Source organism: Felis catus, chromosome C1, assembly GCF_018350175.1.
Source record: "Felis catus isolate Fca126 chromosome C1, F.catus_Fca126_mat1.0, whole genome shotgun sequence".
NCBI lineage: Eukaryota > Metazoa > Chordata > Mammalia > Carnivora > Felidae > Felis > Felis catus.
Window position 1 is genome coordinate 1,378,440 of NC_058375.1, and position 25,241 is coordinate 1,403,680.

The 25,241-nt window shown below is 63.2% G+C and overlaps 2 protein-coding genes across 6 annotated transcripts in view; both read right to left on the bottom strand.

Moving 5' to 3' along the window:
- Positions 1 to 818, bottom strand: part of MMEL1 (membrane metalloendopeptidase like 1) — a 31,889-nt gene extending 31,071 nt beyond the window's left edge. For all 5 annotated transcript variants that reach the window (XM_045034956.1, XM_023257988.2, XM_023257985.2 and 2 more), the window contains exon 1: positions 145 to 818. The gene's annotated coding sequence lies outside the window, so the exon portion shown is untranslated. The remainder of the gene's footprint in view (positions 1 to 144) is intronic.
- Positions 819 to 2,511: 1,693 nt separating this feature from the next.
- Positions 2,512 to 20,961, bottom strand: TTC34 (tetratricopeptide repeat domain 34). Its single transcript, XM_045034958.1, has 8 exons — positions 20,141 to 20,961; positions 14,038 to 14,881; positions 12,826 to 13,051; positions 11,533 to 11,737; positions 10,150 to 10,316; positions 8,876 to 9,146; positions 7,957 to 8,171; positions 2,512 to 5,034 (listed from the first exon to the last, which is right to left on the bottom strand). Exons 1-8 carry the CDS (start codon positions 20,919 to 20,921, stop codon positions 4,507 to 4,509), a joined length of 3,237 nt encoding a protein of 1,078 aa, XP_044890893.1. The 5' UTR covers positions 20,922 to 20,961; the 3' UTR covers positions 2,512 to 4,506.
- Between the last annotated feature and the right edge of the window lie 4,280 nt (positions 20,962 to 25,241).

Below are 25,241 nucleotides of genomic sequence, written 5' to 3' on the forward strand. Positions count from 1 at the left end.
GGCTCGTCGGAGGGGAACGGTGTGGGCGTGCTCACAGAATGCTCTGCCCGGCCCCTGGGAGACGGGCCGGGCGCTGCTAGGGTGCTCCCTCCGTGCTGCCCAGGAAAGCCGGCCCTGGCAGGCAGGCCCCCTCCCTCGGCTCACCTTCAGGTCCCTCGGGGGCGGCCGCGTCCCAGGGGCAGGTCTCAGAAGGCTGGGTCGGGCTGGCCTAGAGCTCCCGTGAGCTGGGGCCAGGTGGGAGGGCTCCCAGGGCCGGAGAGCAGTGGCTTCAGGTGGGGTTCCACTGAGGCTTCCGGGCCTCCTTTGTGACGCAGGCGAGGGTTCCCTGGAGGCGGGACCATCTCCCACTCACCGGCAGGGGGTTCCGTCTGGGTCTGGTGTGGGGGAGGGGCCGAGAGCAGCTCCCGGCCGAGCGAGGGTCCCTTTGCGGGCCTCTGGCCCTGCGTCCTGCTTCCTCCTCCCTCCTCGACCCCACCGTCCTGAGGGGGCTGCGGGGGCTGCCGGGAAGGAAGGCCAGGCCCTCCCCCCGCCCTGCCTGAGAGGCGGGGACCAGAGACCCTCACTGGCAGTGGGGTTTGCCAAGGCCCCGCCGTGGGGCTCTGCCCCTTAGTCTCCAGTGAGATTGGTGGGTTCTGGGGGCCTCGCCAGGTATAAAGGGAGGTGTCGCTCCCTACCCGAGACACCCACGTTCCGCCAGCTTGGGGCTCAGCGGCCTCCCTCTGCCCCTGGGGACTCTTGAGGGGCAGTCGGTCCTGGCTAGGGGAACGGGAGAGGCTTCTGGACTTGACAGGGGCACGCCAGTGCTTCCGAGCGTGAACCAGTCGCCCGGCTGACGGAGGCCGGGGGCTCCGGGCGGAGCAGGTCCAGCCACAACCCAGGCTTCCGTTCCTCGGGCCCCACTCGGATGCCAGCACGGTTCTGCTCCTGCTTCAGAACCCCACGGAACAAGCGGTCCCCCAGGCCCCTGGGACTCTGGAACCGTGTCTGGGCAGGGCCGCCCATGCTGGGCCCTGCTGGGAGGTGGCACGCCCTTTTGGGGTAGCTCTCTGCTTGCCACCCCCCCCCCCCGGAGGAGGGCAGCACTGGGGGAGGGGGGCTGATAGCCGACCCCACCCCCACTGCCCAGGCGAGGCTCTCCTCACCCCCCTGTCTGGTCTGTCTCCCGGCACCCACCCCATCTGAAGGCCGGAAACCCAGGCAGAGCGAGGAGCCGGCAGCCTGGGGCACCTGGGCTGCTGGCCTGGAAGGGCACAAGGTCAAGGTCAGGGGAGTGAGCCGCCGGGGGACTGCCCATCCCGGGGGCCTTGAGGCGGGCCGGGGGCCAGCTCGGCCAGCTCGAAGCTCCTTCCCAGAGCATGACGGCCCTGGGGACCCCACAGGTGACACGGTCCAGCCAGAGTACCACCTCTTACCCCGCCACCAAGGCCGCCGGGATGCAGACGCTGGCTGCTGGCCGGAGCCCAGCCCGCCGTTCCCACCCAAGCTGCCGGTTCATGGGTTCTGTCTGCAGCCGTCCAGAAGCTGTGAGCCAGGGGCCAGCGGGGCGTGGTGCTGAGGCCGACACCATCTGGCGGGCCCGGCAAGGCGGTGCTCGGGTACCTGGCAGCCAAGGGAAGCCACGGCTCCACGGGGCAGGGAGCTACAGATCCCCCAGCCTGGCCAGGTCCTGGGTGCAGAGTCCCAGCCCCATCTTATCGTGCCCAGGACAGTCTGGAGGGTGGATTTAAGCCTTTTTCCTAGGTGAGCTCGGGGGTCAGTGGGGGCTCCCTGCTCACCCCTGCCTGTATCTTGGGCAAACGATGGGAGATGGGGGGTTGGAGACCCAGGCTCCCATGGGGGGAGGGGTGGGCACCACCTCCCTCATCGGCCCTGGGACGAGGGCAGGTCTAAGACCTGCCCTTGACTGTCGCCACCCCTGCTCTCCAGCAGGATCGTCTGGGGCAGCTCCTGTCCTCTGCACGAAGCCCGGCCCCACCTGGCAGGTGTCTCTGGGCCTCTGCAGGGCAGGGATCGGATCTCCCCGCGGGTCTGCCCACCCGTGCTGTGGACAGGCGCGAGGCGCCCTGCTCAGAGAAGACAATCGGGCTGGAGGAAGTTGAGGACATTCCCGGAGCACTCACAAAGCTGCGGTGAGAGCCCGGCCTGTGGGAGCACCCCCACACGCTCCCTGGCAGCTGCTTCCTGACAACAGGCCTTGGGTCCCCCTATAGGAGGGAAGGGGCCGGGGTCTGACTGCCCCTGGTCTCTGTCACTGAGCCACCAAGCCAGTCCCCTCACCTAGAAGAGCCGTCACAGAGTCTGAGAGAACGGATGGTCCGTGCCAGGCGCAGAGGTGTGGCCGGCAAATAGCATACGGGGCACGGGGCACGCGCAGGGGAGCTCGGTCACCCAGCGGGGGGTTGTGGGTGACCGACGGCAGCCTGTTCGGAGAGGCTGCTCGTCCGTCTTGAACTCTGTGGTTGCTGCTTCCACGGCCCCTAGGGTTCTGCCCGTTACATAACTGCCACCTCCTTAGCTAATTAGCGATTCTTTATATTAAACCCTCGCCATTGCGATCACTGGTGTGGTTTCCGTCTCGAGTGGACCCTGACTGATACGTAAATTGGTACCAAGAGCGGTCCCTGCCACCAGACCCACGAAGACAGATCTGGGGCCTGGCTCGGTTGTGTCCTTGGGCCTGTCTGCACGGCCAGGCTCGTCGGGAAGGGAGACTTGTGGTGTGCAGGGGCTTCACGACTGATGGTGACGGAGCGGTCACCGTGGTGGTTGTGACGCACCCACTGAATCAGGGGGCGTGGGAGCCCAGGCGCTGTGGCGCGTGGCCGTTCCTGCAGTGATGGTGGCCGCAGGGACTGTGGCAGGGGGTGGGCTCTCCTGAGCGTCCCGGAGCTGAGAGGACCCGGTTACGAGCACAGGCCAGTGCTGCTAAATGTCAAACGTGACGGGTAATCCCGTGAGCCGTGTAATTACAAAGTTGGTCGCATTTACAGACACGTCAACTTTCTTGTGAGAAATCGGGGCGCTGATTGCGAAGGGATGGACCCTGGAAGTAGGAAGGGGGCTCAGATGAAGCTGAGAACTTTGAACCCCAAGTCCCCGAGCCCCTTTCCAGGGGTGCAGCCCATCTTCGTGTGGGAGGAGACGAGCCTTGTTTTCATCATCAACCCTGAGAGCCTCATGGGCGTCAGGGGCCCAGAAAGAAGGATGCTCATTCTCTTCAACCTCCATGACCCCCTCCCTCACCCAGGGACTCTAGACCCATAAATGGGGTCTGATCTCAGCATCCTGGGGGAGGGGGCGGGTACAATGTCTAATCCTGGAGGAAATAGCATATGCGCCCCGATAATTGCAAGATTGCGCTAATTCACACAGGGGACCCGGGGAATTCTGCGTGGGAACGGAGTCTGAGGGTGTTAGGCCACGGCGGAGGGAACACAGCTCTGGGCTGGGTCGGCGCTAAGGCCGTGGGCACGCCGCCCCCCCCCCCCCAGACGCTGGAGACGGTGTGCCCGGTGGTTTTGCCAGTCCCCGTGGCTGAGGGCAACCCTCACTCGTGGTCTCTAGTGAAGGAAGACGAGATGCCAGGACTTCCCGAGGACAACAGAAAGAATCCAAAGGCGTAGGATCTGTCCAGTGTGACCATACACCCTGCCCCCTGCAGCCCCCAAGAAGGGCCACGGGACTTGTGTCCCCGTAGCCCGGTTACTACGATAGACCGCAGCGTCCCCCACCTTGAACCGTCCTCGTATTGCCGCGTACGTTGCTCGAGGTGTAGTGTGAACGCGCCGCTGGACTTGGGCTTGTTGATGTTTAGGATTTTTGCAAGGCAAGTGCGTGCAGGGGCCACGCTAATCTGTCTCGTTCCAATTTCAGTTCGTGTGCTGCCGAGCCGAGCATGACATTTAGGATTCTGGAACTGGTAATTCAATTGGTTTGTAGCGTTCTTTGGGTTGAGGTTATGCTTTCTTCAACGATGAACTCGAAAGCTTTTCTTCTTTTTGTTGGCATGAACGACTTTAAAGACCTTTGGAGTTGACAGCAGCAGGACGGCCCAGCGGAGGGACCCTGGGCTTTCTCCGCTAAGTTAGCTGTTGGTTCACCTGCTTTATTTTTGAGAAACCGTGTTTTAGGTTTATTGATTCTTCTATTCTTCTGTTCCTAATTTATTAACTTCTGCTTTTGTCCTTGATTCCTAGCTCCTGACTTCCCTTGTTTTACTGTCTTTTTCTGACTCCTTGAATGGAACACGTACTTCGTTTTCTTTTCATTGCTTAGTAATCTCCTTGGGGCCTGCCCATTCCAGCTTTGTCATCTTGCGATGACGTAACACTATCCATGCGCTATCACGAACGTCTCCTCGCTAACCTGAAACGTGGTGATCCTGTAGACTCTCACTTCCCAGCTGAGTCTGATCTACATGGGTGAGGCCCACGGTATCCTGCTGCTCAGGAGCCCCAGGCGGGGGGCGACAGGGCGACCCGTGCCCCGGGCCCGGAGAGCACGGGGTCAGTGGAGCCGGCAGCCCAAGGAGGCCTCCCTCCGGACCCTCGCCTTCAGCCTCTTCAGGCCACTGTGCTCGGGGTCTACCAGGAGGCCATTCTCCGCGGCTGTCCAGGCCTCTGCGTAGCGCTGCTCCTCCATCAAGGTCTGGCCCTGATGCAGGAACACTTGGGCAGTGGGGTCCCGGCCTGGCCGCTCCCACAGGCTGCTCTGGGCCAGCGCGGGCGCCAGCTCGAGGGCCCGGGTGAAGGCGCCCGTGGCCCTGGCCTCATCTCCCAGGCTCAGCAGCAGGCGTCCCCGGGAGCACAAATCCTCCACCTGCGTCGGGAGGCCACCGTCCCTCCCATCCTCCCGGAGCACACGGTCCAGGTCCTCAAGTGCCCGCTCGAACTCCTGCAGCTCAGCCAGACAGGTGGCCCTCAGGCGCAGGTGACGGGCATCGCTGCCTCCCGCGAGGACGGCCAGCGAGCAGTAGCCCAGCGCTCGCCCCGGCTGCCCTGAGTTCAGGAGGGCGTGGGCTTCCCGGGCTGCAGCCTGCACAGAGGGGACAGAGGGACACAGGGCGGGTCGGTCCAGGAAGCTGCGGGCCCCTCACCAGCCCTACACGCCTGGCCTCTGCTCCTGACCTGCCAGAGGGCTGGCAGCTTCGGGAGGGGAAGTACAGGGGAGGGGACGTGGGCTGCAAGCCCTCCACCTTGCAACCCCGCCCAGAGGGGTCCCCCTGGACTCCCTTCTCCTCACTGGTCCTCCCCTTCCTCACAGCCCCGCTGCTTCTGCCATCTGGTGGACTCCTCCCTCATTCCTCCCTGCCTCAGCCCCTCTCTGCGGTCACCTTCCCGACGACGGGCCCACGGATCCCACACTGCCCACTTTCCCGCGGCTGCGCTGGCCCTGAGGACCCTCGGGAGCGCGGCCTCTGCCCAGCTCCGTCCCCGAGCCCCCTCCTCTGCCCGAGGTCAGGAAGGCGGCCGCTGGGCATTGGTGGGTTTCTCCCTCTGGTCCACGAGCCGCTCCGGCAGAGCCAGACTCAACGCGGAGAAACTACTGCATTTGCTCCCGCATCGGCCACCGTGACCTCCGGGGGCTGGGTTCACTGTGCTTGCCCCGCCCCCCGGGACTGGTAGTGGTGTCGTGAGGAGGGCGGGGCCAGAGGTCAGCGGGCACCGTCCAACCTAGCCCTGCCCCCTCCCCCCCGCCGGGTACAGCTGGGGGGGGGGGCTGGGGGGGGCCCGGCTGGAGATTGCGCCCCCCCCCGCTCATTTTCTGAGCCGACGTGGGTGCCGATGAAGCCCATTCTCAAAGCCTGTCCCCACGCGCTCCGGCTCCCCCAGCGCCCCCTGGGATGAACCCCTCTCCCAGGAACCCACAGCGGCTCCCGCTGGAGAAGACGGCGCCCCCGGGGCCGGCCCTTCCCGCCGCCCCTCTCCCTCCGCCCCGCGGCGGGGTGCAGCCGAGCCGGCCCCCCGAAGAGGCGCCGAGCATCGCGGGGCCCGCACGGACGCCGTCGGCCTGGGAGGGGGCGGCCCGGCCCGGGATCCGGGGTCCGAGCGACGCTGCCCGGGCGCCGCCTTCCCGGCAGCCCGGGGGCGCGAGCCCGCGGGAGGCGGCACCTGCCGGGAACCTCGAGGCTCGGGTCCCGGCGGCCGACAGGGGCCGCTGCGGAGCAGGCGCCGGGCCGCCGGGGGTCGGGGCGCGCGCCGGAAGCGGGCCCCACCTCTCGGGGTCACTTCCGCGTCGGCCCAGCGTCGCGCAGGCGCTCATGCGGGCGGTCTGCGCCCCGGAGCCGCAAGCAGCCTGCCGGCCGCCCCTCTGCGCCCCCTGTTCCTGTTCGGAGCCCCCCCTGGGCCCCCTTCCCGCTCGGAGACCCCCCCCCACTCCTTCCCGCTCGGAGACCCTCCCCTGGACACCCTTCCCGCTCGGAGCCCCCCCATCCCCTTCCTGCTCGGAGAGCCCCTCCCCCCCATCCTTTTCCCGCTCGGAGCCCCTATCCCGGACCCCCTTCCCGCTCGGAGAGCCCCCCTGGCCCCCTTCCCGCTCGGAGATCCCATCCCGTTCCCGCCTGGCACCATCTCCGCCAGGGAGTCGGACACCCCTTCCCGTCCCCCCTCCTCCCATCTCAGAGACACCCTCCCCCCAGACCCCTCAGGGGAGCCCAGAGACCACCCAGCTCCCTCCTACGAACCGGCCCAGACCAGTCTCCTCCGTGCTGAGACCCCAGCCAGACCCGTCTCAGAGATTCCCTGGGGGCTCCAGGTCCTGAAGACGGGACCCCCCCCCCCGCCCCAGGTGGCAGCTCCTGCGTCTCTTCGCTGTTTCCACCCCTAATGCCTCTGCAGCCACTTCCTCTCTTAAGCCCCCTGGCTGAAGCCCCCGGTAGGGTTTCCGTTCTGCTGCCGGACCCCGAGAACTAGAACCCACTAGAGTGCTGGGCACAGCAGGCGTGAGGACGTGGGGTACCTGCCCCAGGTGGCAGGGCGCTTGAATTGGTAGTCCCTGGGACTCCGGTCCGCTTGTGCTCTTGGCCTCCCCTTCCAGGCGGTCCCTTCACCTCCCTCCCCTCCCCACAGGTGCAATTCAGCCACTTCCGGGGGTCTGCTCGCAGCGTCTGTTCCCCAGCCCAGTGTCCCCCCCCCCCCCCCCCCCCCCCCCCGCGCCAGGGCTCCTGCCCCCAGCCTGTGGATGGGGCAGCCCCTTCCCTCTGCCCCCGCCCCGCTGGCTCTTCCGTCAGACTGGCCCCCACTAGCCCTCGGCCCTGAAGCCTCTCACCCTCCCCCAACCCCCTCCTTCTCCATCCACACGAGCTGCACTGACCACCCGTTTTGTGGTTTTTGTGAACTTTCTGAACACTTTCCTATCTCCACGCCTTGGCCTTGGCCTGTCTGTCCCCTCATGGTTTCGCCTCCAGTGCCACCTTGTTAACCCCACGGCCCTGTCTCAGGGTCTTTTCAATCCCGGTACTCTCGAGAGTGAACCCTCCCGCTGCCTCCCCTGAGAGACGAGGCCCACAGCGCTGCTGGAAGGCGCTCGGTGTCTTCTCGTCGACTAGACAAGCAAACGGAAAATCAGCCAGCCAGAGGCGGTGACCCCAGCCCACCGCCCCGCCGCGGTGCCCCGTCAGCTCCCGGCCTGCAGGAGCCCGCCTTCCTGCCAGGCTCTCACTGGGAGGGACGTGCCGCTCTTTCCCTGGGGTTGGAGCGGGCTTCCTGCGAGGGCCGCTGCTCCTGGCTGGCTCGGCCGGCTCCGACGAGGGGTCCCCTCTCTCTCCCCGGCCCTGTCACTTGTGGCTCATATGTCTCATGCATACGAGGGAGGTTGCTGGGGTCGCTGGCCAGACTGGCTTGTGTCCCCATCCCATCACCCCCCCCCCCCACCGCAACTGAAGTCAGGCAGACGGGGAGGGCAGAGCCGCCCGGGGCGAGGGGCCGGGGCGCCAGGCGGGGGCTCCGTGGGGCGCACCTGGGTGAGGCTCTGCCGCTCCGAGGCCTCTAGGAGTTGCAGCAGGAAGCCGAGTTCCTGGGCGTCCGCCTCTGCCAGGCACTGAAGATCCCGCGCGGCGGCTGGCACGTCTCCCTTCTTGAGCTGGAGCAGGCCCCACCGGGCCCGGGCCGCCGCCGACAGGGGGGTGGCCCGCGGGGCTTTCTGCAGGCAGGCGCCAGCCTCCTCGTAGCTGCCTGTCAGCGATCAGGGAGGGACGGTCACGGTGGGGCGGGGACGGGGGACGGGAGAGAGAGGTGGGAAGCTGGCCACAGCCTCTCTTGCTCAGTGCCGGCCCAGGGAGAGGCCAGACGACGGAGGGGCTCGGCTCCGGGAACAGGAGACGCCGACACCGTGCCAGTCGCAGCTTCCCTGTTGGCCCGATCCTCCCCACTTGGGGTGGGGGGGGGGGTCACGAAAGCCCCTGGCATGGCTCTGAGCCTCACAGTGGTCACCTGGAGGGTCCCTCCTGAGCACTTGCAGGAATTTATACTCTACTGCAGGGCGGTCTAGGCCTTGAGGAGGGCACCTCACAGGCTTGGGGGGGACAGTGACAGGCCAGGGAAAGGCAGGCTGCAGACAGCTGTCCCCTTTCACGTTAGTGCTCGAACAGCTTCAGGATTTTGCCCCGCGTGGGCGAGCTGCCGAGGAGGCCGCGGTGTTGCGGTCCTTCTGTGAAAACCCAAACCGCTCCTTTGTTTCTCCTCCCTGCAGGGGGCCCTGGTGGTGACTGAGAGCTCTGGACGCTTACACCCCAGGCCCCACGCGGGGACCGGGTCACAGGGCCGAGGTCTGGGGTGGAAAGGACCCCAGGAGGCGCCGAACCCTTTCATTTAACAGAACAGCACCAGGAGTGACGGGAGCCGGACACCCGCGTGCCCCGAACCCGGGCTGAGCGTACCCGCTGCCGTGAGCACGTCCGCCAGCAGGATGTACCAGCCCGGCTGCCCGCCATCGATTTCGACCAGCGCCTCCCCGGCCGCAATGAGGCCCTGGGCGTCCTCGTCGCTGAGGGGGACCCCGGCGTCCGACGCCTGGCTCAGGAGGGCCCGGCAGCGGGAGGAGAGGCCCCGGGTGACGAGGGCCTGGGCCTCTGGCTTCAGAGAGCGGATCTCAGGGACCGCTGTCCTCGCATCAAGCTTCAGAGCCAAGAGGATGTCGTCCACGGCCTCCTGTGGGGAGAGCGGGGGCAGAAGGCGTCCCCGCGGGCGTTTGTCAAGTGTTCTCCCAGGGCCTGGGCTCTCGCCATGCCAGAAGGGGCACGTAGCAGGGTTGCTGGCTTTGCACGATAGGACGGCCCGGCCGGCGAGCCGCACAGAGCAGAGCATGGGGAGCTGCGGCCAGGATGCTGGGGTTCCGGAAGGGGAGGGATGGCTGGCACCAGGGAGGGCACACCGAGGAAGAGCCCGCCACAGGCTGGAACGGAAGCCAGGCTGCCAGCGCCCTTGCGGGAGACTCAGGACTCCCGAGGGGCAGACGCCAGCACCGTCTCTAGAGGCTCTCAACTCAGCGTCTGGGACCATCTCTCCTTGCCTCCGAGCACACGGCCCTTACACAGTTAGGAACCCTGGCAGGCAGGCCACCTCTGGGCTGCAGCGCCTCAGGGCGGCCACCCAGCTTCAACCACCGGGCTGTGACGTTGCTCTTGGCTGAGAGGTGCCGGTGTCCAGGGCTGTTCAGCTGTGGCTGCCTGCGTACAGGTTTTCTCTGGGAAAAGCCCCCGTCCTGGGTCTGCCAGGGCATCCCCTCCCACCTCTGTCCCTGCATGCTGACCACCCGAATCCTTGGGTTTTGTGCAGACAGCTCGGGGTGGTTCCCAAGAAGGCAGCTGCGGTCTTGTTATGTTAAGCTGAAGGGGGGGGGGTCTAGTAGCCCCGAGGGCTTGCACATCCTGTGCTCACTGAGGCTGGGAGGCACGGGGACTCTTCAGATGAAAGGGACAGACTTCCTGAAACCTGGGATGATGGGAACGTGATGATGAGTGTCCCAGGAGCCCACGTGCAGGAGGAGTTTTAAGGGGCGTCTTACGCTCAGGACGGTCTGGCCCTGCTCCCTCTCCCCTTGGGCCCGAGAAGGAAAGCGGTGTCCCCGTTCCTCCCGGGTGGCCCTCCCCTAAAGCACTGTTCCCCTAACCCCGCTTGCCCAGTCCCAGGCGGGGAGGGGAGGGCCTGGTACCTTCTGCCGGTCCAGGGCCAGGGCCAGAAGCGCCCGGCCGCACAGAGCCTGCACGTTCTTCGGCTCAGCCCGCAGCACTGAATTGAAATCAAACATGGCGGTCTTCTTCTGGCCCAGGAGCCCATAACAGTGGGCCCGGATGAGCAGGGACTCCACTGCTTGACTCCCTGGAGGAAGGGGGTTGTGGCATCAGGACGTGGCCGCTGTTGGGCCTGGGCGGGGGGGGGGGGGGGTACAGCATCTGCCCCCATCCAGCATCTGCTGGTGCCCAGCAGTGGGGCAGGGCAGGGGCGCACCAGCTTCGGGGCCACCGTGGGGAGCTCACGGACCCCTGGGCACCAAGACACGATCTTGTGTCTGGGTTGACTGGGGGCACTGGCTGTGGGGCACAGGGAGCCCAGCCATAAGAGTGGCATCCGGGAGGGCTGGTGGACAGTCCGACAGGGGTCCCAAGAGGAGGGGGCACCGGGTCTGCGTCTGAGGTGAGGCCAGCCGAGGGTCCCGGAGGCAGACGGGTCCTTGGGGCTGGAACAGCTGGAAATGGGAAGGTGCCAGGTGGGCAGGGAGGAGCGCTCTGAGTTCTTGGGCCCCTCCCCGAGGAGACCACCACCACTCCCTCTGGTCGTCTGTCCAGCGATGGGCACAGGGAACAGCACACCGGGCCCTGCAGGATGCTCTGGCTCACGTCCCCTTCCCCACTAGTGCGCGCAGGCCGTGAGCCCTGCCGTCCAGTCCTCACCACCCCGGCCCCTCACCCCGGCGTCTCCATCACCCACTTTGAGAAGATGAAAACGAGGAGATGCTTAGTAAGTGCAGAGCCAGGAATCCACCTGACCACCTGATCCAAAGTCCGCACTTTGAATCTCCACGCACCCCAGGGATTTGAGGCGCGTCCTTGGGGAAGCCTCTCCCCTCCAGCATGCGCGCCCTATGCCACCGCATCGAGAAGGCCCCACTCCAAGAGGCCCCGTCGCCCAGGATGGCGCTGGCTGGGCAGAAGGTGACAGCAGGCTCACTCCTACAGACACACCCCCACTGTTTCCAGGAAGGGCTGAAGGGGGCCAGGACTCTTCCCGGTTGGAGGGAGGGGGCCAAGCTGGGGGAATGGCCTTATTCCCTCCTACCCAGGGTGTGTGTGTTGGGGGCCCTACCCAGGGTCCAGGGTGTGTGTGTTGGGGGGTCCCAGCTCAGGTCCCAGCCGGTCTGGCCGGTCTTCCAGGCTTTTTAGCATGCTCGCCTGGACGGCTAGGGGCTAGGGCAAGGCGTGAACCGAGAGCGTGCTGGGATCCCTCAGGTCTCTGACCCCCTACCCCCGCGTGGCTCATCTTGCCCCTACGTACCCGGCACAGGATGGGAACCCCGGGGCGGGCGGGCAGCTCCTACCTGCAGCGAAGATGGCCAGAGAGAGGTAGGCGATGGCCTCCCTGGTGTGGGCCGCGCCCTCGGCCCCGCTGGGCCGCGCCCGCAGGATGGCCAGGGCCCGAGCGTGGCAGTGACCCCGCAGCAGCTGCCGGTCCTCGTGGCTGAAGACGTCCAGGGTGGGCTGGAGGCAGGCCGTGTCTCCGGACTGGACCACCTTCTTCACCAGCTGCAGGGCAGGGCAGTCACCGGGTGCCCCCTCCCCCCTGCGCCGTATGCCCAGACCCCTCCTCCCCCAGGTCTCCTCGCAGGGGGGCAGGGGCGTGGCCCACGAGCGGGAGCTTCCAGGGGCGGGGCTAAGGGGACCGGCTCCCGGGCGGGGTCGGCGAGTCCCGGGCCCCGAGAGCGCCGGGAAGCGGGGCGCACTGGGCTGCTCGCCGTGGGGGCGGGGGTCCCAGTGTCCCCGAGCCGCACCTCCTCCTCCGAGCCACGGAGGCCCACACGCTGCAGGTCCAAACGGGAAGCGCGGGGAAAGGGGGCTCTCAAGTCCTAAGGGGACAGAGGCACCGGAGTCCTTCGGAAGGCGAGGAGCAAATGCCCTGGGACCGGAGCCAGTTCCGGGCGGAGCGAGACCCGGGTGGGCGTGGCCGCGGCTCTCGGAGCCGCTCGGTCCCACAGAGAGACCCGCTGCTGCCCCTGCCGGCCGCTCGCTGAAGACCCAGGTCCCAGAGCGGAAGGTCCCGGGCATCCTCCCCGCCCACCCGCGTGGCCCAGCGCAGGGAGACAGGGAACCCGAATGTCTGACCCAAAGCCTGACACCTTCCCCTGGAACATGACCTCGGACCCGGTTCCAACGGGAAGCCCTCATGCCACCTGAGGGAGGTGAAGTCCTGCTCTTCCTGGGAGCAGAGCAGTGTCGGAGAGAGGCGGGGCCAGCAGCACCTCTGCCATCCCCCTCCCTGAGCAGGGTCACCTCCAAGCCTAGTTCACTTGGAAGACTTGGGATGAAGCTCCGTCTACACCTGACTCTTGGCCCTTTTCCTTCATAACACAACGAAAGCAACTATGAGGCACCTACTACATGCCGGAGACCTGCTGGGCCCTGGGCACCTGCTCTGGCTGTTCAGCAAAAACCCGTAAGACCAGGGCACGGATGAAGAGACTGAGGGTCACAGAGGCCAGGGGCCTTGCCCGAGGCGGCAGAGCCCGGGACTGGGACAAGTTCTGCCCGCTCCGGAGTCCAGGCTGAGGATTGCAGAGCGAGGCCAGAGGGCCTGGTGCCCTCCAGGGGGCCGTGGCCCAGTGGGGCCTCCTCACCTGGTGGGCGTCATGGAAAAATCCCCTCCTCAGCTGCAGCAAGGCCAGTCTGGCCAGCACGGGGGCCGCCCGGGGCCTCTGGGAGAGGGCCACCAGCAGGGCCTTGTGGGCGTCGTCCAGGCGGCCCAGGCGGTACAGGGCATCGGCCCCCAGGAGGCCCGAAGCCTCGTCTCCCCTGTCCAGCTCCGTGAGGAGCATGGCCAGCTGGTACACGCCGTGGGCGTCGCTGTGGAGAGAGTAGCGGGGGAGAGCTGCGCCCCTTTCACCTGCCCAGGGAGGCGGGCCACGGGCAAGTTCTACCCCCGGCACCTGGTCCGCGCACCTCCCTTCCCACCGGACTACAGAGGCCTGGTTCCTGCCAGAAGGCCCCTCACACACGTGGGGTGGCAGTGGAGCTGACCTCAAACACTCCCTGCCCCCCCCCAGGAGGCTCCCAGCTCCCTGCTCTTAGCTTTGCGGAAACACGTTCCTGCCCCCTCTCAGCAAACAGAATTGCAAGTCAAAACAGCTGCAGATTCACCCACTGACTGAACAAACCCGCAAAACATCTGCAAAACAAACATCAGGGCGGGGGTGTGGGGCTGAACGGGCAGGCAGGCGGCTCCTGGGCTCAAGGGCCTCCCAGGGGGCCGTGCACCGGGACTCAGAAACCCCACCTCCGCGCGCATTCTCGGGGCGGAAGGAGCATCGTGGAGATGGTTGCGTCATAACAAAGGGCAAAAGCTCTAGGAACGCGCGGGGAGTGTTCCCGGGGTGCGCTATCCAGCTGCCCCAGAAGGAATCTAGGGGCCAAGGAAACGTTCAGGAGCTGCTGAATAAAAAGCAGTGGGCTAAAAATTGCACACAGAGCACACACTCTGGTGAATTCTATTTTGTGTGTGCACCGGGGAAACAACTAGAAGGGAACGTTATCGGTGCGGTGGTGGGCAAGTCGTACATTCCCATTCCCATTTTTGAGTTCTTAAATTTCTAGGGCCATTAGGCCCACAAAGCATCACATCGTTTGAGACTGAGAGTCCTAAGACCCGGCCGGGCTCTGCGCTGAAGCTGCCATCCGTGATTTAGGGACCCCCCCCCCCCCCCACCCGCCCGCGGCTGCTTCCTGCCTCAGTTTACTCATCCGTAAAATGGGAAGACGCACAAACCCTAGCTACCTCGCAGGAGACCAGAAAGAAGCAGCAGCCCCGGGGGGTGCACCTGGCTAGTTTTTACCCTTCCTGCGCGGCGGGGCTGTGCATCTCGGCGGCCTTCCTCCGGCGGCCCGGTGCGCCCATGTGTCCGGGGTCTGGTCTCCGCTGCAGCATCTTGCGGCCCTCCTCCCGCAGCACGGTCAGCAGCAGGCCCCGCTGGTTCCAGGGTACGTAGGCCTTGGCGACGAGCAAGGCCTCCTCGGGTTGCAGCCGGCTGGCGGTGACATAGTCCAGCGCGCCCAGGAACGCGCTACCCGTCAGCACGCGCAGCAGCCCTCGGCCGCACAGCGCGCGCACGCAGCTGCCCAGGTGCGGCGTTCCGTGCTCCACCACCTCCTGGAAGTCCTCCCGGGCGCGCCGCGCGTCGCCGGCGTGCAGCGCGCAGAAGCCCCGCAGCGCCAACAGGGGCGCTCGGTCCCCGGCGCGGTCGGCGCGGTCCCCGGGGCGCGCAGGCCGCAGCCAGCGCTCGCACAGCGTCCGGGAGCCCGCCGTGTCCCCGGCCAGCAGGAGGCACTCAGCCAAGCGAGCGCCCAGGGCCGGGCGCTCCCCGGGCGGCGCAATGCGCAGCAGGACACGGAGCGCGCGGGTCACCGGGGCCAGCAGCTCGCGGCCCGAGTTTTCGCGGAGCTCAGCGCGGCCCCGCACGGCCTCCTGGAAGTGGGCGAAGCCCACATCCGCCGCCTCCTGCGCCCGGGCCCGCACGCGCTCTCGGTCCCCAGCGGAGAGCACCGCCTCGAACTGCCTCCGCGCCCCCGAGGGGCTCTGGCGGAAAGCCTCGTGCAGGTCCCGAAGCAAGTCCCGGGCCCCACCGTCCAGGAATAAGGCCGCGGCCGCACGGGTGACCAGCAGGGCGGCCAGACGCTCACCTGGGGAGAGAAACAGAGGCACTGGGCCTGCCTGTTGGGCCACATCCTCCGGGGTGTCACCTATAGCCCCCGACCGTGCGGCGCTTTGGACCCTCTGGAGCACCTCGTGGCATCTCCTGAAAGTGTCCCAGTAGCCCAGGACATCGCATCCCGAAGATGGAGCGTTAGTGACAGGGCAGAATCCGGTGGGACAGCCGGGGTGCCTATCCGGCAGTGTTCTCTGCCCGTGGGTTCAAATCCAGTCTCACCACTCAGCCCACAGGGAAATTTAGTTAGAAAACTTCTTTACTTTTTAACGATGGATTTGGGGATTGAGTTCCCTCTCTGGGATCAGGCCACCCCCCGGGGTCAATGCTGAGGTTCTTGACCCTGTGACCTTGTAGGGGATGGCTGGAACTTCAGCATTCTGCTGCTGGCCTCCTTTGGGCTGGGTTGGGACCCAGCGCCTCCCTCTGGAGCCGAGCCCCAGGTCAGGGCCAACGAGTAGAGGATGGATACACCCAGTGCTGCTTACACAGTGGGGGCCTTGGGCTATTTACCGAATCTCGCTGTGCCTCAGTTTCCTTTTCTGCTTTATAATGGGGTTAAAATGGTCTACACTCGGGGCGCCTGGGTGGCTCAGTCAGCGGAGCCTCCAACTTTGGCTCAGCCCCACATCGGGCTCTGTGCTGACAGCTCGGAGCCTGGAGCCTGCTTCGGATTCTGTGTCTCCCTCTCTCTCTGACCCTCCCCCACTCATGCTCTGTCTCTCTCTGTCTATCAAAAATAAATAAATGTAAAAAAAAAATTAAAAAAAAAAAAAGAAAAATCTCGCACCCTGAGATCAACCAACCAACAAGGTCACCGTGTCTAGTCTTGGTGGCAAAGTAGGATGCTTTGGGCCTTTCCTGTCCTTTACTCGTTCCTGAACAAAACCATTCTATGCTGAGTTTTACAATACTTCACGTCCTAGGGAGTTGCGGTAGGCGGAGAGCCCTTGGGGCCCGTGGGGATCTGCTACCTATTTACCCACGTGGAAGTGTGTTCTCTGTTCTTCTGAGGCTCCAGTTACCCAATCAGACTTCCAGACACTGTCCCACACGTCACCAAGATTCTGCTCATTTTTCTCGTGTTCTTCATACCGGATAATTTCTATCTTCAACTTGACTGACTCTTCTGCTTTCTCCAATACGCTCTGCATTTTTCAAATCTAGAATCTCCGTTTCATTCTTTTTAAAACCAGTGTCCATTTACCGGCTCAGATTCCACATCTGTTCATTCATTGTAACCGTATTTTCCTTTGGTTCTTGAATCGATCTGGAATAGTTCCTTTCAAGTCCTTAGTCGGCTAAGTTCAGCACCTGGATCATCTTGGGCTCAGTTTCTATTGACTTCTTTGTCTCCTGACTGTGGCTTCCATTTCATTTCCCAGTTTCTTTGCATGTCCGGTTGGTGTTTTGTAGAGACTCTGGATTCAGTTATGTTCCTCCGAAGGGGATTTTGTGTCAGCAGGCAGTTACAGTGGACAGGATCAACCCCCAGGTTCCGTCTTCTCTTTGCTGGGCCCAGCTAAAATCTCTGGTGAGTCCTTGAAGCTCCCAGCAGCTGCTCTTTCAGACCACCCAGTCTCTCGCACGGATGCGCAGTTTGGTGGCCCATCAGGGATTCAAGTGGATTTAATACACAGATTTGGGGTCTAACCCCCTCGGTGGCTCCCCCCTCTTCAGGACTTTCCTTCTAAGCTTTCCAGCCACTTTTCTCAGCCTGAACTCTGTCCTGCAACCTCTCAAGCCAATACAACGGCAGCTTCCTGTTTTACTTGGCTAACACGCGGACGGAGGGGGCTTCCTCTGGCAAAAAGCTGCAAGCCTGTGCCTCTCGCATGGTGTGCATTTGGTCACCGTTCAGTGCCTTCAAAGGATTGCAGTTTATATTTTGGCCGAATTTGATCACTGTTACCTGTGGGACACAGTGCAGTCAAGCGAGTCCACCATTATGGAAGCCAGACGCTTCTACTGTGAGACTTAAACATTTCGACAACATGGGGGGATATAAATGCTATTCCACTGTTGCTTTAATCTTAATTTTCCTGATTACTAGCGAGGCCAATTTTTAAAATCTTAATTATTTTCTCCAATGGGGTGGGTGGAAAGTGGTATCTCATTGTTTTAATTTGCATTCATCTCATTACCATGATGGCGAACATTTTTCGTATTTCTCTGCCATCTGTGTTTTCTCTTATGGGAAATGCTTTTGCCGATTCTCATATTGAATGTGTTTTCTTATTGATATGTAGGAATTCTCCAAATACTCTCAGTAGTCATCTTTTGCCCATTGTATATTTTGCAAGTATTTTCTCTCGGATGTCGATTTTCCTTTAATTTCCTCTAGTTGTGGGCAAAATGGAAGCTTAAAATCTTAAATTTAATCAAACACAACAAATTTCCCTTTGTTTCCACTTTCTGTGTCTTAAGAAGTCCAGCCATCCACAGAAATCAGAGTGGCATTCTCTTACATTTTCTTTTAGAAAGTCTACAACGTAGCTATCACATAATCCACCTGGAATTGATTTATTTTTATTTTTATTTTTTTGCAGAATCAGCAGCACCCGCTAAATAATGGTCGTCGTCTTTCCCTATAGACCTGTGATGCTCACTCTCACATATTAACTTCTGGATGCCCACAGGTCTGTGTCTGGCCTTTCGAATTTGTTTTGTTGCCCTTTCCATCTGTCCCTGAAGTCAGTAACCTTTGGTATTGGTTAGTATAGCCTTGTATCGACTGGTAGGGGAAATCTTTATACCACTGTCTTCCACTCCGTTTTCTCCTTCTCTCTCCCCTCCCCCTCTCCCCCCCACCTCCTGCTCGTCTCCCTCCCCTTCTTCTTCTTCTTCTTTGTCTTGTCTGCTATTGTTTTTTGCCCTTCTATTGTAATACCAACCCTTTCTAACAATGGACATTGGATATCTACTTATATGGGTATTCTTTATTGTTTTTAAATAAAGTTTTATAATTTTCTCCACAAAGTTTTACAGCTCTTTGAAACCAATTATTTTCCGTCGCTACAGTCAGCGGTATATTTTCAAATGATGAAGTTTATGTTTGTTGCTCGTGTCTATACATGTAAGTGCTTTCTGTACCTCCACTTAAATTGTGTCCCTATACCTAATACCTTTTTGCTGTATCTGTTGGCTTTCTGCGTAGCTAATCACATTGTCTGGAATAACGTTGTTTCTTCCTTTCTAGTCCGACATTTGTTTATTTTTATCTTGTTGCATTGGCTAGTATCTCTAGTACAATCATGGACCCAGGGGAGGCGGGGAGCCACCACATTCTTGACGTTAAACGGAAGACTTCTCCCAACCGTTAAGTTGGCATTTGGGTCAGGTGTTGATAGCATCTTTCTCAGCGAAGGACGTTCCCTTCTATTCTTTGCGGAAATTTGTCAAAATTGTGTTAAAAATATTCCAAACTGCTTTTCCTGAGTTCCTTGCGACGATCATACGCTCTCCTTCCATTAATGAAGGTAGTGAATAATATGATCGTGGACACGTGAAATTGTAACTCCTCTATTATTTCACTGAGTTTTGGCTGAAACACGCATCAAAGCCTGTTGCCGTGAGTCGGCAATTGTATTGGTTACTACTGCTGTGTGACAAACTACCCCGAAACTTAGTGGCTTAAAACAATGACCGTTTCAACAACCAGAAGAGCCCATGATTCATTCTCAGTTTGGGCTACTTGGGTGGAGGTGGGCAGTTCTGGTGATCTCACCTGGGCTCCCTCACGTCTACAGTCATCTGGTGGCTTGCCTGGGCAGGGAGGTGTAAGGTGGCCTCACTCCCAGGCCCGGGGCCTTGGTGGTGGCCTGGTGGAGCCTCCCTCTCCGTGTGCCCCGTGGCTCACTGGTCTAACTTCACGGCCCCGGGGGTGTGGCTGGATCACCCCCGACGCTTGCTGTGTGCGTTCAGTGAGGATGCACGTCAAACCTTAAAACGGGTTTGCCCACCTAGCGTTCAGGGGAAGGCGGCTGGCACTGCCTTTCCCCATCTCTAGGTGCCCGGCTGCCCCCGTCTCCCTGTCTAGACCCTTAACTCTGAACCCCTTCTTTGTGTGTTGGATTCTGAAACCTCTTCCTAAAACCAAGCTCCCTCTCATCTCAAGGCTCATGTGCTCAGCCGCCGAATGACATGTCCACATGACTGGCACAAGGGACATGTTTTTGAGTACTTAATGGGTGACACCATTTTAAAGGTTGGACACATATTTTCACTGAACCGCAACAGCGAGCTTCAGAGGCCAGTGCAGCCACCAGCCCCACGTGCACATGGGGAAGGGTGGGAGAGGCCGCGTGGCCGGGAAGGATCTTAGAGGGTTTGTGGTAGGGTGGTGTGGGGCTCCTGGGACTTCACCCACTGACCCACGCTCTGTCCCAGCCCCCCACCGGAGGAGGACCCAGTAAACGGACCAGAGAGGAGCAGTATCTCAAACTGGGGGTGCCTAAGTCCCCCATGGCCCCCTTTCCCATCCGCTCCCGGTCCTCCTCCCGATCTGGTCCTCCTTCTAACCTGGTCCTCCCCCAGCCCGGTCCTCCTCCCGATCTGATCCTCCTTCTAACCTGGTCCTCCTCCTACCCTAGTCCTCCCCCCAGCCTGGTCCTCCTCCCAGCCTCCCAGCCTCTTAGCATCTTCTGTGATCACTCTGGCTCCCTCGGCACATTCTGCACACGGCAGACAGAAGAAACTAGAAATGCAGCCGAGAGCACATCTCTCCGTAGTTTAAAACTCTTCTATGGTTCCTTGCTGCTCTGGGGGTAAAGTCCAAAGTCCTTTCAGGGCCAGCAGGGCTGAGCCACAGCTATCTCTTCAGGGCCTCCCTTCTCCCTCTGCTCCTGCCCCCTGACGGCTACTACGGCTCCATTCAGTGGCACGGACACCCCAAGTTCTGTCTCTCTTAGGGACCTGCCATGTTCTGTCTTCTGCTGCCTGGCACCCTTCAGTATTAACTCAAATGATACCTCCTCCAAGAAGCCCCCCGCTGACCACCCAGCCAGAGTGGCACCTTGCACGGTCCATTTTTCTAAGCACATTTTTTATTTGTTCCTTTTCTTGGATGCTTTGTAAGGGCAGGGGCTTGTCCATCTGGTCACTGTGCTGTCCTCACTCCGGGAACAACCCCCCACCCCCTGCCACTGCACCGTAACCAGCCCTGAAGCACGCTGTGAAGGCTTGGCTGGGCGACTTCCACCCGGCACGTAGGGGACAAGAGTCACACTCTTACCTTGGGGGCCGCTGCCCACCAGGTCAGACTCCAGGGCCCGGCTGCACGCTGCCCGGCAGTCCTCATACCTGCCGCTGCGCAGCAGGGCTTCCGGTGACAGGGCGTGGCTCCAGGTGCCCCCGGGGTCCAGGGCTGCCAGGAGTCCCCGGCAGGCGGTCTCCTGCAGGCCGGTGCCGTCCTCTGCCTCCTGGCGCCCTGAGATGTAGTCCTGGAGGGTGCCGATCAGCACGGGGAGGTAGGGCTTCTGGTGGGTTCGAACGAAGGCCACGGTCCGGTCTGCGTTCGAGGCAAAGGCCTGCAGATAGTCGACCGCGCCCGCGTCCGCCTGCAGCCCGGACAGGACGCGGGCCAGGGCGCGGGTCAGCTGTAGCTCCAGGGCCTGCTGGCCATGGGCATCCAGCAGGCTGCCGCAGCGCCGCACCACTTCCTCGTGGTGCCCGTGTGCCAGCAGGCCGGCCAGGGAGTGCAGGACCGTGGCCGGGTGGTCCGGGCAGAGGGCGGCCAGGAACGCGGAGGCCAGGGTCCCCGTGAGGGACACAACTGCCATACCGTCCCAGTGGATGGGCGGGATCTGGCTGTCGCCCCGGCACCAGGCCTCGAGCGTGGCCACCACCGGCGCCCCCCGTGCCTCCGCCAGGGCAGCGCGGACGCTCCGCACGGCCGAGGGGGCGTGGCAGCTGAAGGCAGCCAGGTAGAAGGCGGTGGCCAACGGGGGCTCTCCCAGGGCCAGGTGCCGGTCTCCCTCCCGGCAGAGGCAGGCCACGAGCTCTTGGGCCGACATCACGCAGTGCCCACGAAGGGCCCGTGTCCGGTCCTCACGGGCACCTAGGGTGGGGGGGGGGTTGTGTGGTTAGTCCGCAACCCTCCCCACTGAGACCCCAGTGTCAGGGCCTGCGGGGTCAGGGACTCTAGGCCCTTGCCTCCCTCCCACCCAGGCGGAGGACCCCTCAGGAAGGTGGAACACCCGACCCCCTCCCTGTCCTGGTCACAGGGGCCACCTTCTCAGCGGTCTGAATCTGCAGAGACCCGCCCAAACTCAGGGCCACACCTCTGCCCACCTCCCCGGTCCACCATTCCACGTGGGTGCCCTGGGCAGCTGGGGAGGTGAGGGGCACTTGCCTGGCTCCTGGGTGGGGGTGGGGAGCCTCGGTGGCCCAGGCCAGGGGGTCAGTTCTGAGGTCGGTTCCCGGGGACTAGCCCCTGCCAGTCCCCTCCCTCCCTTGCCAAACCCGACCTGAAGTCCTAACGACAGTACTCGGGGACATTCTCTCTCGGGTCCCAGAGCGCCTGCACACAAGCCCCACCCAATACACGCTGTCCAACACACGGACACCCGCGCAAGCACCCTGCGACACAGAACACACGCGCGCACACTCACCCAGGCACACACGCATGCACACACGCTCACTCGCACCCGCCTGTGCGCGCAGACACGCACACTCGCCTGTGCTCCGTGGCTGAGCGGGGCGCGCGCAGCCTCATGGAGGGGTGGGGGGGGTGGGCTGCGTCGCCGGGTCCGTTTCCCGGGAGAAAGTCAACACCCGGCATCCCGGCTGCTCAGCGGCGCCCCCAGCGGCCGGGCGCGCCCCGCCCCGCCCCGCCCCGCCCCGCCCCCAGGCCCTGGCCCCGCCCTGGGCCCCCGCTCCACCCCAGACACCGCCCGCCCCCAGGCCCTGGCCCGGGAAGGGTCCGGGGGGGAGGAGGGCTGAGCGGCCCTGCAGGGCCAGGGTCTGGGCAGCCTCCGAGCAGAGAACCCCGAGTTTGCGGGAGGTGGGGCTCGGGCCACTGGGGACCGGGACCAGCACTCACCGCATCCTCACCGTCCTCACCGAGGAGGAGGGAGCTCTACGGAGAAGAGCCTGAGGCCTGGCCGCCCAGATCTCTGCCTTGGCTGCCTCGGGGCCCCTCCCCCACCGGCCCCTCTTCCCGCGGGTTGCTTCCGTGGAAGCCGGCTCTCGGGCCACCCCCTCCACGTGGGCTCCTGTGGGTGTTCCCGCGGGCTGTTCCCAACACCCTGCAGGTGGACCCTTATCTGCACATCCAGCCCCTTTCTGCTGACTTCCTGGGTCCGGCCCAGACAACCCGTGCTGAGCAGAGGGCCTGCCCTTGCTTGGGGAGAGGTCCAGCGGCTCTAAGGAGCAGCGACCTCAGCCTGCTGGCCCAGGGTCAACCTGACTGCAGCTGAGGAAGGTGCTTTTTTAGGGACCCCGCCACCTCCTGCCCTCCCTACCCCAGCAGGAGGTAGCAGCAAGGCTCTGAGATGTTGAGCCCTGCCCAGGTGGCTGGTGGAGGGAGGGTGGGGGGGGGAGTCGGTGATTTGCATGTCCCTGGAGAGATCCTCTTGCTTTGGGCGAGGCCCCTCCCAGTTCAGGTTGCTCAGATGCCAGGTAAACCCAGGTTCCTCTGCGGGGCTCAGGGAAACAGGCGGGGGTGCCTCTGGCGGAGTGGGGGGGCGACACAGGTGCCATGAGGCAGGGCGGTGGGGGCCCTGGGAGTGGGGGCCGTCGCATCTCCGACGTCCTTCCCGGGGATCCCGCTCCTGGGATGTGGCCTGTCGGCCCATCAGGGAGGGCACCACGGGCAGAGGCAGAGTCTGGGATCCAGATGTGCGGTGGGCGGGGGGGCGTGGCTGGCAGGGCCCCGTCCCCCCGACTTTCACAAGGGCAGAGCCCCCGAGCCGCGAACGAACGCGGTGGTGACAGTTTATGAAGAGCTCTCCCGTCGCTTTGATTACTCTCACTTAAATTACCCTAATTAGGCAAAAGCCATAATAGAGTGGGGCCGCCACATGGGGCCGTGCGGGGCCCGGGGCGCACAGGCGGCAGGCCTTTCACCAGCACGTCAGCTCTGATGGGCCCCCTGCCTCTCCGCCCTGCACATGGAGCCCGCACGCCTGCAGGCGCAGGCCAGACGATCCCGGTGATCTCAGTGGACCACGAGCCGTGGCCACGGCCCCCCGGCCTCAGAGCCATACACTTGGCGGATAAGCCCAGGGCCCCTGCCTCCTGCCACCGGGCGGGGGGCTCAGGAGGCAGGACCGTGAGCAGGTGTCACGTATGCGTGGGCTGACCCGAATTCGACAGGAAGCTGACTCCCTGACCAGCGTCAGGTGGAGCCCTTGTGCCGCTGTGTCCTCTAGAACAGGACAGGACAGGACAGGTGGCCACGGCTCATCCCCAGCTTTAGGGGAAACGGGGTTTCGCGGTGAGGAGCCCACAAGCGCTGTGTGGATCACGAGCCTGGTGGGAACAGGGGCCGCAGGGGCTGTCCCTCCCGGTCGCCAGAGGCGCCCCGGGCTTATCAGACCCGGCCCGGAGAGGGAGGGAGGGGGTCTCCTGCAGGACTCCTTGTTGTCCCTGAAACAGCCACGGAGTGGCAGCTCCGAGGGACACGGGCACCCATGTCGTGACCCCCCGCGGGGGCACGTGGTCCCCGCTCTGGATGCCGTCCCGGTCATGGCCGACTCGGGGATAAAGACCCACCAGCTGGAAAGGGAGCTCTGAGCCCCGTCACCAGAATTTTCTTCGGTGTGAGCAGAAGCATGGCAGGGAAGTTGGAAGCAGAAGTGGTTTAGGGATGCGGACTGCTGGTTGTGGCCTTGGGATTGACCTCACAGTTCTATGGCTTTCGCCTCGTGTCAGGCGGGTGGGCAGGGTGCTCCTGGGCCCCTAACAGGTGACTCTGGGCTCGCTCAGGGCTGCTTCCTGGCCGGGCGGCCATTCGAGGCTCCGTTCTTTCTCTGGGCTCAGAATCCATCCAGCATCCCGTGAGCCCCGGGGTGCTGTCTGAGGGCGTGTGAGCCGCCCGGGGGCCCCCCTGGCTGCCAGGCTCAGGACGCCCTCGGGACTCTGAGCAGCCCCTACTTCACCCTGAGGGGCTTACCTGTGGCCACAGTGGCTGGACACCGGCAGGGATCCGGGGACGGCAGTGGGTGGGGACCTGGTCGTCACCAGATGAAATTTCAGCTTCTGGTCCCTGCGGCCAAACAGGCAAGATGCAGGGGGTGTCGGTGTCCTCTGGAGCCTGGAGCCTGCGGGGAGGCCCTCTCCTCCTGGGGCTTCCTCCTCGCGGGGCACCACCCCCAGGCCTGGCCCTGTCCCTTGTCCCTCAGCCTGGCAGGCGGAGGCCACACCTGTCACGGGGCGGCTCCTCCCCATCAATAATGCAACGGGGGAGGGGCGCCCCCACCTTCCCCTCACCCACCCGCCCACCTGTCGCTCTGCGTGTTTCAGTCTCAATTACAGGTCTGGCGGTTGGCTGAAGGCCGTCTCTGCGTCAGGGGCGCTGTTGTGGGTGAAGCCTCGGTTTAGGCGCCAGTGGAGACAGCTAAACATGGGAGGTGTTTTTATCAAGGAGGCTTCTGGGGCTCCCCTGAACTAACAGCTCCTGCCCATGGGACTGCCCCTGCCCCCGCCAGTCACTCAGCCCAGCCGTCCTGGCTCCCTCGAGGTCCCCAACCCCACCGGTTTCTCCAGGAGCCTGTCCTGCCCCAGGGCCTTTGCATTGCCTGCTCCTCTTCCCTGACACTTCCTCTCTCGCTTCTTTCAGGTCTGGGCTCAATTGTTCCTCCTTACAGAGACCTTCCCTGACCATCCCTCCCCCCGACCCCTGCATCTAAAGCAGCTCCCTCTTCCCCCCTGCCGCCTCATCTGCTTTGCCACCTGGCACAGTGTGCTTGCCTGATGTTGGCTTTTTTCCTTGGGATGTTGGCTCCCGAAGAGCAAGGTTGGGCTACAGTTGTCCAGCAGGTACCTGACAGGTGGGGGATGAAGGAGGGAGGGAAAGAAGGAAGGAAGGAAGGAAGGAAGGAAGGAAGAAGGAAGAATGGAGGGGGGGGAAGTGAGGAAGGAGGGAGGGAAGGAGGGAAGGATGTAAGGAAGGAAGGAAGGAAGGATGGAAGGAAGGAGGGAAGGAAGGAGGGAAGGAAGGAAGGAACGATGGAGGGAGGGAGGGAGGGAGGAAGGAAGAATGGAGGGAGAGGGGAAGTGAGGAAGGAGGGAGGGAAGGATGCAAGGAAGAAAGGAAGGAAGGATGGAAGGAAGGAGGGAAGGAAGGAGGGAGGGAGGAAGGAATGAAGAAAGGAGGGAGGGGGGAAGTGAGG